Genomic DNA, 18416 nt, shown 5'->3' on the forward strand with positions numbered 1-18416 from the left:
TTTAATTATATTTAATTATATTTAATTATAATTGTATTATATACATATTATACAATTATATTTCGTTATAATTATATATAATTATATTTAAAAATTGTACATAAATATTATAACTGATTATTTGGTGCTCCTAGTATTAAAAAAAAAAATGCGCAGAACACAAATGACGCCAATCGTGTGTAGCACTAAAGATTAATTATACCTTTACGAGAAATAGAGAAATATAAAAGTAATAAACTTTAAAACTTCTGGGTAATACCTTTTATTTTCCTTTTCCAGAACAAGATTTTAAAAAAACTATATATTTGAAGTGCTGTGGCCACTCCACTTAAAGGTTAAAAAGTTTTGGAAAACTGGAGAGAAAAGTACACTCACCAAAAGTAAACGTCGTGTTCTCGCCTCTCCTTCTCTTTCTCCTATGCTTTTTCCTTTCTCCATTCTCGTTCATCACGAGCGCAAGCTCGTGTAATTAACGCACACATATTAATATTACTAAGCGATAATTATTGACCATTTTTATTTTTTAAATTAATATTATATAAAAGATAGAATTCAGAGATTTTTTATTTTTCTCAATGATTATGCTCAATAATTAATTATTTCTTTACTGATAAAATATTTTTTATCACTTGCTTTAGTTTAAAAATAATGTACTTACTTGATCCTTTTAGCGAGTACGAAACGTTGGCATTTATAGTGTTAAAATGTATGTAATGTAACGAGAAACATGAAATTGCATTACAAACCCGAGATTCACCGCAAATTCTATTCTAAAAGCAACTCACGCAACTTTCGAAAGTAGACCCTGGCGACATCTTACTCACGCTAAACGAACTAGATCATCGTTCTCCGTAGGAAAGTAGGTCCTTTAGGTCTGTTCACATTATTTGCACTTTTTGCACTCGACATCTTCGCATTCTCTTTTTTCCGCGCAAATATATCTATCTTTTATTTTAAGTTCAAAATTTTTTGAGGATTTCAAGCAACGCGAATAGATCTATTATTACCCCATTTCGTTTTAATACTTACAATATGATACATAAGACAAATTAGAGAAGAATACGTGCGATACGTGCCGTGTTATCCGCTGGAAAATATCCGTTATTACGTAGTTCAATGTTTTATGCTCATAAGTCATAGAGGCGCCACTAAACGGGTTCCATCTGGCTCCTACACTACACACTCGCATTATATAATGGTGGCTGCTTGAAGCCCGAATTTTATTCCTTCGATCGCAGCAAGATTATAAAAATGTCTGTTGGTAGATTAATTGTGAGTAAATTACGCGTTATGACGTTAAAACATCCTTAGGTTGCCTTGGCATTAAGATAAACTTTCACTGTTTAGAACATTTATAAATATAAAATATAAATATAACGTACTTTTTCACATAAATCACAGTGTATTTATCGTTCGTATTATACACATTTTCTTAAGTATTTCGCTATTCGGCTCGACTACTTGTCAATGCGAATGATGAAATGATTCTCATTTCAGACACGTACTTTTTCCACGTCAAATGCTGTGCAGCAGATGGTGAAGGTATTTAATTTTGACAAGTAACTACGTTCTGCTCTTGATAGTTGACAAGTCCTACCAAGTAAACCTTCTGGAAGTGATTTTGCACACTTTTGCTTTGAATTCTACAATTGGAGGTCCTTCCTATAACAATGCTAATCCATATTTTATAAAAACAGAGTAAATAAACTCTAAATTTAGTGATATTTATATTTTCCCAGTACTTTAACTTCATAGTTCATTTATTCTGTTTTTGTAAAATACGGTTGACGCACTGTTGCAGCAAGCCCTTCAATTGTTTTGCAACATTTTGTAATATAAATTCCATAAACAATTATTTATATATATGTCAATTATCTTTATCCTATTTGATGCGTTATTGCAGCCTCCAATTCAAGTTTTTGGATTAGAAGGCAGATATGCCACAGCTCTTTTCTCAGCTGCAACTAAACAAAAGGCTTTGGATGCAGTGGAGAAGGATTTAATCAGCTTTCAGGTATGATAAATAAAAAGTTGTACACCAGGTGTTTATTTCAATATTAATCTGTGGTTGTGTTTGAATTAGGGTCTCCTAAAGAAAGATACTACACTGATAGATTTTATAAAAAATCCTTCGATAAAGCGAAAAGATAAGGTGGAAGCTTTTAAAGCCATCGGAAGTAAGAGTGGCATGAATCCAGCCACTGAAAACCTGCTGACATTACTCGCAGAGAATGGCCGATTAGCGAAACTCAATGTAATAATCAATTTGTACAAGGTGCTTATGGCTGCTAATAGAGGGGAAGTAGTATGCGAAGTAATTACTGCAAGTCCACTTGATGCCGATATTAAGACAAAACTGGAATCTACATTGAAGCGTTTATTGAAGAAGGGTCAAACCGCTTTGCTCACTACCAAAGTAGATCCCTCTATCATTGGCGGTATGATAATATCAGTAGGTGACAAATACGTAGACATGAGTATCGCTAGCAAAATTAAAATGTACACCGACCTCATTGAAACCCCAGCGTAATAGAAGCATAGCGATATGAAGGAACGAAGTAAAATGTTACATACTCATATACATATATTCGAGTATTGTGTAAATTATTGAACAGAAATAAAGCTGTATAATCAAGTAACCTAAATCCACAATGATTATTCTTTATATTAAACGAATATGTTAAAAGGAAAAAAATATAGTAATTCAACTTTAAAACTTGATTTTATTTTTTATAGTTGATAAAGCATTAATTATTTTTGATACAGTTACATAAATGTTTAATTATTCGTTAACAATCGTTCGTATTTAACTTTTCGTATCTTGCAGTGTACTAATAATGCGTGGCGAAGTGATATACTTTAGAGCCATGCAATATGTAAAGTTCTCACATGTTATATAATATTTGTTTTTTTTCCACTCAAACAGAATTATACTAGAAACTAGAGACAAACAAGCAATAACAACAATAAGTAGATACTAGCATAAGAAATACTAAGCCTAGTGTCTTAAAGATCACTATTTGTCTGATATACAAACTTAAAATATAATACAGAAATGTATCGATAATGAATGTCACATAGATTACGTAAAACTTACTTTTGCTAAATAAAAATTATAACAACTTATAACAAGATATTGAGTGGCAATGATATACTATACCAATAGTATATCTTTGTGTGCTTGACTGGTGTTATGTAAAAATACTATTTGATTATGCAAAATACGTATTAAATATGATATATACCTGAGAATTGCATTATACATTGCTTTCCCAAAATAGTAAAATATATACGTATATATATTTCAATAAATTGTAAGCTTAAGTGATTATTGAATTTATTATATTAAATAATGGAGCTAAAATATAATTATATTTTACATAATATGCAATTCGTAAAAGATTACATTTATTATAATAATCATAAATATATTAATAATTATACATAATTAACAATTAAAACAATTACTATGCATTAATTAGTATGCTAAAATCCAAGCAGTGACTAGTATTATCTTTCGATGATATTTACGAAATATAATTTTGTTTGTTAATGAGAATAATTATAATTGCACGTCTCAGGACTTTAATCATTAGTGTGTGTGTGTGCCTATTAATACATATATAATATCGAAAATTATAAAATATTTTAAACAGTATTTCTCGTCCAATAATTTATACGTTGTCGGCGCGTTTGATAACTGAAAAAAAAAAAAAAAAATTAACTCTAACAATTAATAAAACATGTCCTATAGAAGAAAAAATTCGTAGTGAAAGAATTTACTCCAAAACCACTCTTGTATCGTATATCACGTAATTTTCTAATTATTTTCTAATTACTTTTTAATAATATATTGACATATGTACAAGACGTGAGGCAACTACTATATATGATTTTTGCTTAAAACATAATCGATGGTATATCGTCCTTGACTAAAACCCAATCTTCTTCTTCTTCAAGAACAGATGTGGCGCATTCCTTTGCCAGAGCTGCATGTATAAGAATATTTTCTAATATCTGCAGCTAATCGTGTTATACATCACATATTTTCAATAATTCATTAATTACCTACCGTTAAATTGATGTTCTAATTCGTCTTGATTCGTGGGCGGCTTTTTTCGAATATCGACGAAATTATTACCAGCTGGTGGAGTCTCATCCAATTTATTTTGTAAAAGAGTCTTTCTGCATTCCCCGAGTTCTTCTAATCGCTTCAATTCGGTGCGATAACTGACATCTTCATCCCCTGATTCAGTTCCCGTATGATCGCTCTGTTCGACAATTTCAGTTTCCTCATTCGTAATTGATTCCTCTTCGTTCACCACATTGTTGGAATGTACGTTACAATTGATGCATGTTACAGTATCCATATGATTAGATATACTCAAGTCATCCTTGTCTATTCGACTACTTGTCATATATTTAGACAAATCAAAATCCAGAAGATCTGCTAATAGTTTCTCCTTGTCTTCCACATCTCGTTGAATCGTTTCTAAATCTCTATCTGGTTTCAATATAAAATCGTCATCAAAGCTAATTTGCATTAAAGAGGAATGGGTCGTCATTGTCTTGTTGGTGTTTACATGATCAGTGCTTAGACTGCTCAACAAATGATCAGTGCCGTTTGACATTGTAATACTTTCGTTTCCATTCATTATTTTATTCCGAGATTTTTTCTGCTTTCTTTCGGGTGTGAAAACGACGTCCTCGAATTCCTGTTGACCAATTCTTTGGAATATCTCTCGGCGATCGTTGCTCTTTACGTCTTCCGCATTTCTTATTCTATTATTATCATTGTATTCCGGTATTTTGTTAATATTAGTTACAAGTGGAGTATTTATATCTATTGGAACTATCGGCGGTACTTCCACAGCTTCTTCTGCGTTTATAACGTCGTCAGTATCGACACCAGTTGGCACAATGCTACAATTTGATTCATTACTTTTAACTTAATCATATTGAAAAAAAGATTAATTGTTAATTCTAATATGTTGTACAGTTTTTATAAACATATATACTTATTTTTATTCTAGAAATAATTTTTTACTTACCCTACAGATTGAATAATATTGGTTGGATCGATTTTAGGAAAAGGAATAGCTGGCACTATACTACTTTCTTTTAATTTCGAAGTTAGTTCTAGTATACCATTAGTAACAGGTTTACTGTATTCAGCGAATGATAACAAAGGATCCATTGTTTTTCTTGTTTCTTCTGTAAGAAAATAATTTAAAGATAATTCAATAACAATATCTTATATTTAATTACGTTTAATTTGGAGAAACAGTAACTGTGCTCACCTGTAAAAATATCATTTTCCGGATAATAGGCAATTCGCAAAATATTTCTTTCTCCTTCCAATATAAATATTTCGTCTTTAGTGCAAGCCACATCGGTAACGCGCCGTAAATCGTTTACGATCGATGTTATTGCAATAGTATTAGGATTTACTACGTAAACTACGTCATCACAGTACGTTATTAATAAATCGTCACAAAACGGTAACACGATGCCAAACGAGGGTTCGCCACGATTCTTTTTCGATCCTTCGGGTGCAGGATTTAACAACGTCACTTCTGTATGACCCGATCTAACTGCATCCTTTTAAGAATATTCATAATTTGATAACATAAAATAATGATGACTCAATATGAATGCATATGTATATTAACTTGATACCTTAAATATGAGTGTTTTCAGTACAGTCCCAGCCTTATCAGCTTGCCATAAACGTAATCCTGGTCTACTTGCATAGATTAGCGGTTCTTGCATATAAATTTGTCGAGAACCGAAGACTGCTCCTAATTTACCTAATCTAAAGCACCAAAACATTATATTTCTTTATTTCATGAATATGAGAAAATTAAATATAAAGATACCAACGTTTTACGTTCTTTTTGGCCAACTTGTGTCACTTTTCCATTTTCATTTCTGTTCACTAAAATTGTACGTAACGTTGTCGAGACTAGTAGCAAGCCTTGTTGATAGCTCAATTGTACCACTGAATATTTTTCGTTCAACAATTTCGATGATTTCGATAAATGCTACAAATAATATAAAGTATCACAAAATGTTCATATTTATGAGAAAATAAAAGAAATTAGAAAAAACTTTCAGTATTTATACTTACCATATAAAAATCAATCTCTGTTAAAACTACTAAACCATCTTTATCTCCACTGAATAATTTCATACCATTCTTAGACCACTCCACAGCTGTCACTGCAGTATTATGCAAGCCACTTATGCTGTACCTTTCGACCTTGTAAAAAATAATAGCAAGATATTCATACATTGTTTTTGTATTATACATGTACACGTACATAAGTTTCATTTTTATAATTTACCTGCTTCTTCTGTTTTGGTTTTAAACTGTTTGGCAATGAGTCTGGCGGATTCTTGGGAATTTGAAAAACTGTAACAACGCCATGTTCATTGCCTGCTGCAACCATGTAATCAACCGTGGAGATCACTTGTACACTCGTAATTTTGGAGTTTACATTCTGCAATAAGAGAAAAAGGATATTACTCTATCAATTTGGTTGTGACTCAATTTTATTTAATGAAGATCTAGTAGGTCTCTAAAATTAAAAAAAATTTTTACCTCACAACGTAATCTCTGCAGATCCTGTTTTTCTCTGTTGTACCAATAAACGAGCCCATGATTTGTTCCAATGGCGATGAACTCGGTTAGGGCATCAATACAGGTAAAACTGATGTCTTGCGTAAAAATACCATTCTGCATTTTGGCGGGTATCTGTTGCAGAAGGACGGCGAGCGGCGCCCATTCTCTCAACGGTCCACCATCCTCACACATTGGTGTTGTCATTATAACTGCAAACACCCACATATTATAACATCACTATTCTATATTTGGAATATAATATCTAATAATAACATAAAATTTAATTTTTATTCCTGCACTAGACTGCATAAAACATATCTATTTTACTTTAAGTTATAAAACTGGCTTAGCTACAAAAAATAGATCTGTTACTATTATACTACATTTTTTTTAAAGACATAAAAATCTCAAAGTTTTACTGTCGCAATCTTGAAAGAGAATGAACTTTTCCAAAAGTGATATTAAACATGAGAAGTTATGTGATAATGTAATCTTTATTGTGGAGAGAAAACAATAGATTTCTAATTCAAAATTTCTAAACAAACGATGATTAACCGCTGATAACGAGCGCGGAGACGCAGTGTTTTCACGTGATTAAATAAAGTTACCACAACGTAACACAGAAAGTATACGTATGTACCTCCGCTTCAATCGAAACAAGGAATGGAAAGCAGATTGCCGAGATCGACCGGCGTTTTACTCCTTTTTTCTGTTTTCTCCTTCAAACGCTATGTTGCCTCCTTTTCTCCGTGGTGTGAGAGTCTCATTACGATAAGCATTCGCGGTTACGTGTGCACAGCGGTGCACTTTGCTGCATACGTGTATTTATCGCCATTTCTAACGAACACGAATTGACATGACTGTGGAAACACACGCGTTACGCGTACCTTCCGAATTCTGTCTCTCTCCCCCCTCTCTCTCTCTCTCTCTCTCTCTCTCTCTGTTCTCTACACAACAGTCGTGCTAATTACATGAAAGTTGCAGCTGCTAGAGCTCTAGTAGAGAGCTTAGAGTATTCTATTGTACTATATTATACTTCCATACACCTGCAATCCTTTATGTTCCTACGAGTCGATAAAACATCGGTATAAACCTTGCGCGATAACGCTATCAGGAAATAAACATCCGTTTAACGTTTGATATTCATGCGTACGTGATGTAAATCATGTAAAAGCGACGCACGTGCACGTATTTAGTCTATCAGAGAATAGATATATATTTCACATTTATTCTACTAGATGTATTGTATTGTATCTTTTTATTTTATCAGATGAGCCTGTTGGGTCAAGAAATTCTGTATCTTGTTAAGGGCGACTGTTACCAACGCCGATTAATTGACGATTAACTCAATCAGCAATGTAGTCAACGGTAGGGCTATATATCGTTTTTAACCTTATCTCTTCGTGATATACTGCTATCCCTGCGTTTCTACACTTAATTATGTGATAAAAGTAATAAAAATCTTCTATCTATAATGTTATAGTAATTCTGCTAATTGAGTTAATCGTCGATTAAGTTAATCGGCGTTGGTAACAGTCGCCCTAAGTATGGTATTTTTTTTTATGGCATATAATTTCTGTTCGAACATCATCATGACTTCTTCAAATTCCGATTAATTTAATCAATGATTAATTATGTCAAACTGCAATATCTATTGTATTTTAATGTGAATAGAATTATTATAGTTTCATTTGTTAAACATATGAAAAAAATGATTCAAAAGTTAATCTATAATGTACGCATATATATTACAGTGGACAACAGTTGGAAATTATTTTGCTGTAGATTTTTGTTCTTTTCTATCAATGTAAGTTAACTTTAATCTCGATTTAATCCTCTGTTGGCAAGCTGGCACAATCGATCTTTTTATTATGATTTCTGATAGATAAATTTCAATAAAATGTAAAAAATATAAGTAAAATACAATCCAACTTCTACGATAGTAAAAATTTGATTATTAAATTTTTTTTTATTTTCATAAGAATTTTTCCAGATTTTTATATTGTTTGATATAATAAGTTGATCACTAATAGTTAATCAGATCGAAATCGTATACATATATGGATATCTGCTTAGAAAATGTTGCTCCAGAACGAAAGGTTCTCTCATGAAAACGCGTCGGAGTGCATTTGGTCGACGACGTTGACGTATGAACCGAACTTTAATTTGTAAATGTGGGATGCGATGATTTATACTCAAGATTAGGATGACGCGATAATATTCCGTTATTTACGAAGCCTATATGTGATTCCGTCGAAAATATGCTGCGAGATACGTGAAAATCGGTAGCAGTTTATACCAGCCGATCGACGAAGCAATAAATTAATGAGCATGTCGACGATGGAGGGTTCGCTCAGCAAGTGGACGAACGTTGTTAACGGATGGCAATATCGATGGTTTGTTTTGGACGACAACGCAGGCCTTCTGTCGTATTACACGGTAAGGATACCTATGACTCGTTCAATGCATTCCCAATTTCTCTCACAATATATATTGCACGCTTAACACCTTTTTGTTCTTCTCAAATGATCTTTAGGTTATCTCTCTCTGATCTGTTTTCTTTTGTTTCTCCTCTTCAGAGCAAGGAGAAGATGATGCGTGGAGCACGTCGTGGTTGCGTGCGATTGAGAGGCGCTATTATTGGCATCGATGACGAAGATGATAGTACGTTTACTATAACAACGAACTCCTGCAAAGATGATCCAAAAACATTTCATTTTCAAACGCGCAATGGTGAGGAACGAGAACGTTGGGTTCGTGCCTTGGAAGACACGATACTCCGCCACTCTCATACAGTATGTATACAAATGCAGACTCATGTCAAATAAGGCTTGTTTTTATCGCTTCACTGAACTGCACTAGGAATTTCCTTCTTTCGTCAAATTTCAAATATATATCTATTTTACTTTAAATACCAAAAGTGTATATTAATTCAATATACATTTGTTTTTATAAAAACAAACAGATCTATACACATGAAAAATGAAAATAATGTTACATTTTTTCTAATACAATGACATAAGAATAATAAAATGATATAATGTAAGATAATTTTGACTATACAAGCTTATAGAAATTAATTGTTTCAGAGATGGGACCCTAAGAAGTCACCACCTAAGCATGATTTTGATCGCAAGGTTGCTGAAGCTGATGTTTATCTTCAACTTTTGATTGAACAGATCAAGTTGATCGAAGGTAAAAGGAATACGGCTGAAGATGAAGAAAAGCAGAAAAAGTATTCTGATATTTTATCGCAAGCTAACGCTATGCTTAATTCCGTTAAACATACCATTGTCCAATTACAAATTGCAAAGGTACTTGTATTACCTTATTATATATCCATTTTTTATTATATAATTTTTATTATGTAATTGTAATTTTGCATGTTTTAAATAATGTTTTCAGAATACAGCGATACCTGTTAATGGAGTATATAGAGGACCAACAAATTCTATACATGTCTCACCCTCACTTCCTCATGGTAAGATTTATATGTATGTAATACAATGTTTCTTGATTAACAAGATTATTGCTTAAGACTGATTATGTTTTTATAACTAATACAAAGACCTATTTATCTCTTAAAAATCAGATAATCCTCCAAGAAGTACAATGAAAAAATATATATATTAGGTGTATAACGTTGGTTCCACCGTTTTTTTTCCAAAATTCGAGGCTTTATTGTAAAAAACTGGTTATACATTTATGATTCAAAGTATTGTCCATCGCTGGCCACTACTTTCTCACATCTTTCGGGCAGCGTACGAATCCCGCGTCGAAAAAACTGGTCAAGGCGATCCATGAGTCGATCCAATTTTTTACTTCTTCATAAACCGGAAGTGTTGGTCAGTCAGGCCGTGTGCCATTGATCGAAACAAGTGATAGTCAGAGGGAGCAACGTCTGGAGATATAAACCGGAAGTGTTGGTCAGTCAGGCCATGTGCCATTGATCGAAACAAGTGATAGTCAGAGGGAGCAACGTCTGGAGAATACGGCGGGTGGGGTAGGACTTCCCATTTCAACGTTTCCAAGTATGTCTTGACCACTTTCGCAACTGGGGTCAAGCATTGTCATGCTACAAAATCATATTATTGTGTCTCTCGTTGTATTGCGACCGTTTGTCTTTCAATGCTCGGCTCAAACGCATCAATTGCGTTCGATATCGATCGTCTGTGACCGTTCTTGAAGCGTTGAAACCACTCACGACACGTTCTTTCACTAATAGCGGGCCTCACCATAAGTATTTGAGAGCATTCGATGAGCCTCAGCCGCAGATTTCTTCATATTGAAGCAGAAAATTAAAACCTCCCGCAAATGACGAGAATTTGGCTCGTAAACTGACATTTTCAATCGAGAATAACTTTATGATGCAGACACAAATCGACTAATGTTTCTATGGGGTTATGTTGACAGATGCCCAAGTTTATTGTATGACGTCTATGATCTATTTATTTCGACCACCACTTACCACTAAAGCCATCTATAGGAAAACGGCGGAAGCAAAGTTGTACACCTAATAAATGAGATAAAAATAAAAGAACAAATAAAATAGAACGACATTTTCAATATCAATTATTCTGGCTATCAGTGATAAATAAAAAACTCAAGATTTGCTTGCTTCGAAAATATCAAGGCTTATTCGTGATCTTTTAATTGAGAAAAATCATATTTCTTTTTTTAAATAAATGCATTGAGTAACTATGTTTCTAAGAAGCTTAATTTTAGTTGCAGCAGGGGCACCAGAAGCGACAGTTCAAACCGGCATTGAATTAGGCTCCGAATGTGTGGAACCGAGAGTACCTACATTATCAAATGGTTAATTGCAACATTTATTCTATGTTTTAATATTAATTAAACATATTTCAATCTTATTAATGGCTATAGTGTTACTTTGCATCTTTAGTTGTTGATAGAGATCTACCAGTACCACAATTCTCGTACTCGTCTTCCGATGAGGATGACGATTACTTTGATGCCGCGGATGAAATACCAACTCCGGCAGTCCAGAATCATATTACGCTGTAAGTATAAATTAATTTCTATCTAAAAATAAAATCTATCTTTTTCATGCGTGCAGTCTTTCTTGTAGTACATTAATTGGTATATTTTTTATTAGAGAACTTATGTCTGTAAAATTTGATAAAAATTTCGATAATATATAAATATTTCTTATTTTAGATATTCAGATAATGAGCGATTACATTCGTCTGTAGAAAGTGTCGCGGGAGATAAACGTAAAGAGCCACCTCTGCCGCCTATCAAAGGCGACGGATCAGTAGATTACGATGGTGAGTCAATACCTGCATTTCAATATACATTGTGTTATCTGCTATTTTCATTTTTCCATTTGCTTCTTATTTAATAAAAAATATTCCGAACAATCATTTTATTTATTAAAGTAGTACATTGAAAAAGATTTAGAAATTAATATTGTTCTATAAAAATTGTATATACTTGCAGATTTAGCTACCTGAAACTAGACAGGTAGGTATTTCATGTTCTGTGTCAGCTTGAATGTTCTGGCAAGTGGCAGAGATTGATGTTCCAGTCTCGTAGCTCTATAGTTTTGCATCCTTAAACTATCTCCGTTAATAGTTTTTTTTTTCGAGGAAAATTATATCTATACGTAATGGATTTTTTGAAAACTTAATGATTTTAAATGACATATTCAATGCAGATTAATTTCTTTAATCTCTGTTTAACTTACTCTTTATCGTTTTCTAATTCTTAGAACTAGAAAAGAATAAAAAGTAAGTGAAATTGATATTAAAATTAATCTATATTGATGGAAATGCACGTTAGACATGAAATACCAGCCATGTATCTAGTTAAAGATTTTAAATTCCATGTTTGGGTATCTACATAAAGAAACTTCATTTTATAAAATAATTTACATAAGATATATATACAAGTCTATACAATTTCTTTTTCTCATGTCGGCAGGAAATAAAAGGTAAGTACGTTTATTCGAGGAACAAAAAATTACTTCCTTCTCTTTGAAACATATGTGTGACTTTTAATCATTGTCAAATTTATGAAATATGTTTGAGTACATAAAAGACTTAAATGGCAAGACAAAGTAGATATGATTATAGGATTCGTAAAGAATATCTTGTGCATTTGTATTTGCAAAATAAATTACGAACAAAATTTATTAGTCATCTGGACGTACTGACTGTGATATATATTCTATTGTTGATAATGCAGGTTGTATTTAGTATACCCATCTGTTTTATCTGCCGTGACTATTATTGATTTTCTGCGATCGTGGACTGAACTATTTGACGTACAAGTTGACGTTTCGCAAGCAAACACTCGCGGAGTTCCCATGTCTCTTTTGAAGTGGTGAATTACTTTCCCACTTTATGAATAAATAGAAAAAGACAGAATGTTTTATTGACATGATGATGTGTAAGAAGGGAGAATTGTGGTTGAACTTTATGTCCTGCTGTTTACCTTTAAATCAAAGTGCCCAACAGAATACTTTACGTTAATAGAACACAATTCGGGAATAAGGAGCTTAGGAATGGATACTAGTTGGTCTATCTTAGCCAGACAATATGTTGGACATAACTTCAAGTCGTAAGTGTCGTGTGCAATAGGTATAGATGCGGCAGAAAATTCAGGTTAAGATCTTGCAATTTTCGAGTATTTTTTTCTGTATGCTATATGTTATTGTTGTGGAGACCCGTACGCTAAAATTGGCAGTATCCAGATTTTGCATTTCTTAAAGTATTTTTCATATTTTAAACTGTGAATTTGTATCTGTTGCAGCTCTCTACGAAGAAGAAAGCGAAACAGAAAGTACGTAATATGTCATATCAAGCATAGTGTTATAGAAAGTAATTCTGCTTATTGATATTTCTTTTTTTACTTTTATCATCTACAGTGGATTCTATGGAGAGTCACGGCTCAGTCGTGGCTCATCTTCTGTCCCAGGTGAAGATTGGAATGGACTTGACGAGAGTTGCTTTACCAACGTTTATCTTAGAACGCAGATCACTCCTTGAGATGTATGCAGATTACTTTGCTCATCCCGATCAATTTGTGAGGTAGTTTTAATAAAACTTTAATATGCACATACATAACAGGTCTGTTTTTTAGTTCAATCTCTTGCACAATTCATCTTTTTCATTTTTCTTTTCACATTAGAGAGGAAAAGAGGAAAGATGAACTAGGAAAGAGGTTTAGTTAAATAGAACAGACCTAACATTGTTGCATCTGTTTTAACGTTTTGTAATAAGTTTTTGAAAATAATTCCATTTTCCTGAATTAGCATTGCAGATATGCCTACACCTCGAGAGAGGATGGTACAAGTAATACGTTGGTACTTGTGCAGTTTTCATGCAGGACGTAAATCTGGCGTGGCTAAGAAGCCATACAATCCTGTATTAGGTGAAATTTTTCGGTGTCATTGGAACATACCTAATGTTAGTTCTTTTGATAACGCTGCAGAGTCGTCTGGTAGTAAACTAGTATCAGATGGTCCTGTACCATGGTGCAGAGAGAATCAACTTGCTTTTGTGGCTGAACAAGTTTCTCACCATCCACCAGGTATAGGAATCTTTTTTTTATTTTCATTTAAGCGTTTTATTGAACTGTCTGTATCGTACGAAATTGCTCATCTATTTATTATATTGTTTGATTGTAGTTAGTGCATTTTATGCCGAGCATGTTGGTAAAAAGATCTGTTTCGGAGCTCATGTTTGGACGAAGAGCAAATTCCTGGGTTTAAGTATAGGAGTGCACAACGTGGGAAAGGGTTGGGTAAATGTGTTACAACACGGGGAGGAGTACGTTTTAACTTTTCCTAACGGTTATGGCAGATCTATTCTCACTGTACCATGGATAGAACTAGGAGGAACTGTAACAATAAATTGTCTACAAACTGGTTATCATGCAACTGTAGAATTTATAACGAAACCTTTTTATGGCGGTAAACGGAATCGAATTACGTGTCAAGCCTTCCAAGCGGGAGATAAAAAGCCATTTCTTGTTATAAATGGGGAATGGAGCGGAGCGATGGAAGTGAAGACATTGGATGGTGTAAGTTAAAACAGAATTTTAACGTAATATTAATATTCATTGTTAAATGCTGCAGTAGAACAGTGACTATTTGCACGTCCTATATAGTAAGCTACTGTAAATAACGAATATTAGTATACATTATATAATCATTCATGGATGTAAATTTAATTATTATTAAAACAATAAGTTAAAGTATATTTGCAAATTTACATATGACAGGGCTGGGCATGTACTTAAAATACTTTTATTTAAAGAACAATATTTGTAAAACAATTATATTTTGTATTTCAAATACTAAGACAGTCAATCTTATTATTTGAATTACAAAATACTAAAAAAAAACTTTCAATCTTTCAATTTTAAATACAAAATACTTTTATGTGCTCCGTTGAGATACAAAATACAAAAACTTATATTGGAAGTACTGTGTTTTATATAAAAGTGTTTCAAATACGTGCTCCCAGTCCTGACATGAATATTATTAAACACCGCTTTGAAAATAGTATTTTTTTCTCTTATTTTTATTTATTCTTAATTCTTAATTCTTGGTTTATTTTTAATTCTTGGTCTAATTTACATTTTTAATATTTTGTAATATCCTTTTTTTAAACAGAGAAGTGAAATGTTCGCTGATGTGAGAGAACTTAGTACGGAAAGAAAATTAGTTAAAACAGTATGTGAGCAAGATGAATGTGAATCGCGAAGAGTATGGCGTGACGTGACAGTTGGCCTACGTATCAACGATATGGATAAAGCTACAGCGGCAAAATGTACAATTGAGCAGAAACAACGAGAAGAAGCGCGGCTTCGAAAGGAGAATAATATAGCGTGGCAAACGAAAGTAAGTGGACTATTTTTATTTGATTCTTTTCATTTATTGCATAATTATTGCCAATCATTTTTTTTGTTGAACAGCTTTTTAAGGAAACCAAAGATGGTGGCTGGGTGTACATAAGATCTCTTATAGACAGAATACACAGTTCTAACGATCAATCGAATGTTACCTAACTATGTATACGTGCGTATTACGTGACAATTTTAGATGCAGCACAATACTAGAGGAAAAATCGTGGCCTACTGCCTGTAAGAATTATAACATCAGGCTTAATTCAGAAGACATACACTTTCACATTCAAGCGATTTTGGCAAATATTTTTATGCGTATTAGCCACTCATAGTTTAATGTAGGAAAAAGATAACGCAATATTATCTACTATTTTACTTTTCGTATCATATTTTAAGTTTCACTTAATAAAAATGTTTATCAATAATAGAACGAATTTTTATGATATAATTATATCTATCTTCTTCTTTTTTATCCTCGGAGTAATTTCACACAGATATCGTAAGTTTCAATTTATATCCACCTTTCAAATATGTGTACGTATGTGAAGTCTTTTTTATATGTATAACATTTATTAACATTGTAATTTCTTATGAGAAAAGAAATTATATGTACAATTTACGCAAACCTGTATACATCATATTGTATAGATTGCATGCCATATTGTATACAAAGGTTTTACGATGTCACTAGTGGACGTAAATAATACAATATTCTAAGATTATAGAATTAATTATTTTTGCGCAACCTCAAATTTGTTATTGGCAAATATAAAATATAAATAGATTTCCAACATGTAAGGAATGGACTGACATTCCAAAATTATGGACTTCGGAAATAAATTTATGCATTTCTCATGCACAAAATTAAATATCACAATGATACTTAGTATTTTATTCGTGTAATTGTTGTAATTTTTCCGTATACTTGTTTTACAAATAACATAACGTTCATAAAAAAGTTAAAAATGCTTAAAGTTTTTTTTTAATGAAATAGACATTCTCTTATCATATCTTCTAGAAACAAAGAAATTAAATATGTCCCTTTCCGATATATTAAAAAATTCATGAGTTATTTAAATGTTTATCTAATGGGTTATTGTATTACATAGTATTTATGAGGAGGAGTATATATAGTAGATAATTATTTCTTTTTATTGTATATAAAAATAGATGTACAAAATATATGCAATGTTTAAAAATTAATATCGTTGGACAATAAATTATATGACATTTAGTTTGCGATTTTTTACAAGACAATGTAGCCAAAAAAATAATCTATAGCAGCAGTTCTATAAACATGAGGTAGTCGTTTTGTTGACGATAACAAATAATTTAATCCAGCTTCTATTAAAGGCAAACCTACATCATGATATTTAACATTCAAATAATTAGTGATTACAGTAAATTCTTTATTTTTCTCGTATTTGTATAAAACTTTGGCAGCACATTTTTGTTGTAAGGATATAGTGTCAGTATCACAGACTGTAACGTGATCAGGCTCTGTAATTAAATTTAATTTGCAATCCATTGGCTTTATCAAAAGACGATGCGTCTGTTTGCCGACAGATGTTTGCAGAATAATTTCTTCACGTAAAATCTCGCTTAGCGAGCTTTTTACTAATATTAAAAAATCACTGAGTGGATTAGTAGCATTTGTAATAGACAATGTATTATTTTCTGGTTTATAATCTACGCAACAGTTCCATATCTTGAATAAATTATATGTATGAAATGTTCCTATGTGTAATAAACATTTATTACAAGATAACGTTTTATTATCTGTACATACATTACTTGCAAAAATACTTTTATGTAATACAGAAAAACAAGAGCCATATAAGTAATCAGATTCCTGTGGCTGTACACTATTTGAGACAGAGTTGCAACTGTGTTTACAACAAAACCACTCGTCAGCATCGTATTCTGCATCAGGTAAAGGAAGAAACCTCTTAAGGCTAATCAACTTAGAGATAACATTTTTGCAACAGGTGCACAATATAGTACATTTTGATGTTTCAAATAACAATTTGATATTATTTACAATAGACTGCGAATGTGTGCTATTTGACTGAACTAATTTATTCAAATTAGTCATCACTTCTGTATTGAAAGATCCAAACGCAGACTCTAATGGTGCAGTTTGTAGGCGGAAGCAGACCCAATTGTTCATTATATTTAACATGGACAAAGAAGTAGGCATAACTTTAACAGATGGCAATGAGAAGCTTATACTACAATCTTCTACTATTAACACTATGGTACTTTCCAAGAGTTTAATTTGAACATTCTTTAAGCAGAGATCTTTCCGCATAGAAATGAATACGTTGCAGGATTGCAAGCGTGGTCTTAGCTCTAACGTGATAAGCTCCATAATTTCATCTCAACAATAAAACCACATTATTGTGGAGTAACGCATTCCACAGTTCTGGAAATATAATGCAAAATGTGATTCTGTATTATTATCTATACATATATCATATATTAAAAATATTATATATAAATTACATAATAATAAATATATTAAATTATCAAAAATAAATATACAATAATTAATATAATGTAAGTTATTATATAATTTTTAAAGAAATACTAATGATATACCTTGCATACATATCTTTCCATGTGACACGTGCTTGTCAATCACATATGTGAGGTTATAAAAGTATTACTACTTTCACAATAATTTATACGAATATATTTCTTTTTGCAAAATTGCAGCAGAGAGAAACCCGTGGATTCTGTGGATCCAAAAATTATTTTTCAGAAATTATGCTTTAAATAACTGTGATAGTTCTTTCGTGGTGCTGTCATGAATATCAATGAACTGAATGAACATGACATATGTATCATATGCATTTATTTTGTGTGTGTGTGTGTGTGTGTGTGTGTGTGTGTGTGTGTGTGTGTGTCGTACAGT

General features: G+C 32.2%; 4 protein-coding genes across 5 annotated transcripts; 2 read left to right on the forward strand and 2 right to left on the reverse strand.

Annotated features, from left to right (window-relative positions):
* The first annotated feature begins 1170 nt into the window (after positions 1 to 1170).
* Positions 1171 to 2645, forward strand: ATPsynO (ATP synthase subunit O, mitochondrial). The gene is made up of 4 exons (XM_018513692.1): positions 1171 to 1272; positions 1498 to 1542; positions 1904 to 2014; positions 2084 to 2645. The coding sequence occupies exons 1-4, from the start codon at positions 1252 to 1254 to the stop codon at positions 2528 to 2530; spliced, it is 624 nt and encodes a 207-aa protein (XP_018369194.1). The 5' UTR covers positions 1171 to 1251; the 3' UTR covers positions 2531 to 2645.
* A 908-nt stretch (positions 2646 to 3553) lies between these two features.
* On the reverse strand, positions 3554 to 7641 carry LOC108765125 (WD repeat-containing protein CG11141). Its single transcript, XM_018513691.1, has 10 exons — positions 7266 to 7641; positions 6605 to 6834; positions 6348 to 6503; positions 6131 to 6262; positions 5884 to 6044; positions 5680 to 5815; positions 5301 to 5601; positions 5052 to 5214; positions 4073 to 4923; positions 3554 to 3989 (listed from the first exon to the last, which is right to left on the reverse strand). The coding sequence occupies exons 2-10, from the start codon at positions 6827 to 6829 to the stop codon at positions 3901 to 3903; spliced, it is 2214 nt and encodes a 737-aa protein (XP_018369193.1). The 5' UTR covers positions 6830 to 6834; positions 7266 to 7641; the 3' UTR covers positions 3554 to 3900.
* Positions 7642 to 8751: 1110 nt separating this feature from the next.
* LOC108765138 (oxysterol-binding protein-related protein 9) lies at positions 8752 to 15887 on the forward strand. Of its 2 annotated transcripts, XM_018513710.1 has the most exons (13): positions 8752 to 9064; positions 9205 to 9420; positions 9715 to 9939; positions 10031 to 10106; positions 11351 to 11440; positions 11529 to 11646; positions 11804 to 11913; positions 13400 to 13429; positions 13515 to 13677; positions 13902 to 14179; positions 14277 to 14671; positions 15267 to 15494; positions 15569 to 15887. In XM_018513710.1, the coding sequence occupies exons 1-13, from the start codon at positions 8951 to 8953 to the stop codon at positions 15659 to 15661; spliced, it is 2136 nt and encodes a 711-aa protein (XP_018369212.1). In that variant the 5' UTR covers positions 8752 to 8950; the 3' UTR covers positions 15662 to 15887. The 2 variants fall into 2 exon arrangements, with proteins under 2 accessions (XP_018369212.1, XP_018369213.1); XM_018513711.1 differs by lacking the exons at positions 8752 to 9064; positions 9205 to 9420; positions 9715 to 9939; ... (2 more) ...; positions 11529 to 11646; positions 11804 to 11913 and adding an exon at positions 12787 to 13207 and having other exon boundaries at positions 15569 to 15883.
* Positions 15888 to 16711: 824 nt separating this feature from the next.
* LOC108765065 (E3 ubiquitin-protein ligase E3D) lies at positions 16712 to 18217 on the reverse strand. Its single transcript, XM_018513571.1, has 2 exons — positions 18101 to 18217; positions 16712 to 17924 (listed from the first exon to the last, which is right to left on the reverse strand). The coding sequence occupies exon 2, from the start codon at positions 17868 to 17870 to the stop codon at positions 16746 to 16748; it is 1125 nt and encodes a 374-aa protein (XP_018369073.1). The 5' UTR covers positions 17871 to 17924; positions 18101 to 18217; the 3' UTR covers positions 16712 to 16745.
* Between the last annotated feature and the right edge of the window lie 199 nt (positions 18218 to 18416).

This window comes from Trachymyrmex cornetzi, unplaced genomic scaffold (assembly GCF_001594075.2).
Source record: "Trachymyrmex cornetzi isolate Tcor2-1 unplaced genomic scaffold, Tcor1.1 scaffold47, whole genome shotgun sequence".
Classification (NCBI taxonomy): Eukaryota; Metazoa; Arthropoda; class Insecta; order Hymenoptera; family Formicidae; genus Trachymyrmex; species Trachymyrmex cornetzi.

Excerpts from the sequence above, each read along its gene's own strand:
- ATPsynO (XM_018513692.1), top strand. The coding sequence starts at position 1,252 with ATGTCTGTTGGTAGATTAATT. Across the intron at positions 1,273-1,497 it reads TGTCTGTTGGTAGATTAATT|ACACGTACTTTTTCCACGTC; the intron begins GTGAGTAAATTA and ends TTCTCATTTCAG. Across the intron at positions 2,015-2,083 it reads AGGATTTAATCAGCTTTCAG|GGTCTCCTAAAGAAAGATAC; the intron begins GTATGATAAATA and ends TGTTTGAATTAG.
- LOC108765125 (XM_018513691.1), bottom strand. The coding sequence starts at position 6,829 with ATGACAACACCAATGTGTGAGGATGGTGGACCGTTGAGAGAATGGGCG. Across the intron at positions 6,263-6,347 it reads AACCAAAACAGAAGAAGCAG|GTCGAAAGGTACAGCATAAG; the intron begins GTAAATTATAAA and ends ATTTTTTACAAG. Across the intron at positions 5,816-5,883 it reads GGCCAAAAAGAACGTAAAAC|ATTAGGTAAATTAGGAGCAG; the intron begins GTTGGTATCTTT and ends TTGGTGCTTTAG.
- LOC108765138 (XM_018513710.1), top strand. The coding sequence starts at position 8,951 with ATGAGCATGTCGACGATGGAGGGTTCGCTCAGCAAGTGGACGAACGTT. Across the intron at positions 9,421-9,714 it reads TACTCCGCCACTCTCATACA|AGATGGGACCCTAAGAAGTC; the intron begins GTATGTATACAA and ends TAATTGTTTCAG. Across the intron at positions 11,647-11,803 it reads GTCCAGAATCATATTACGCT|ATATTCAGATAATGAGCGAT; the intron begins GTAAGTATAAAT and ends TTCTTATTTTAG.
- LOC108765065 (XM_018513571.1), bottom strand. The coding sequence starts at position 17,870 with ATGGAGCTTATCACGTTAGAGCTAAGACCACGCTTGCAATCCTGCAAC.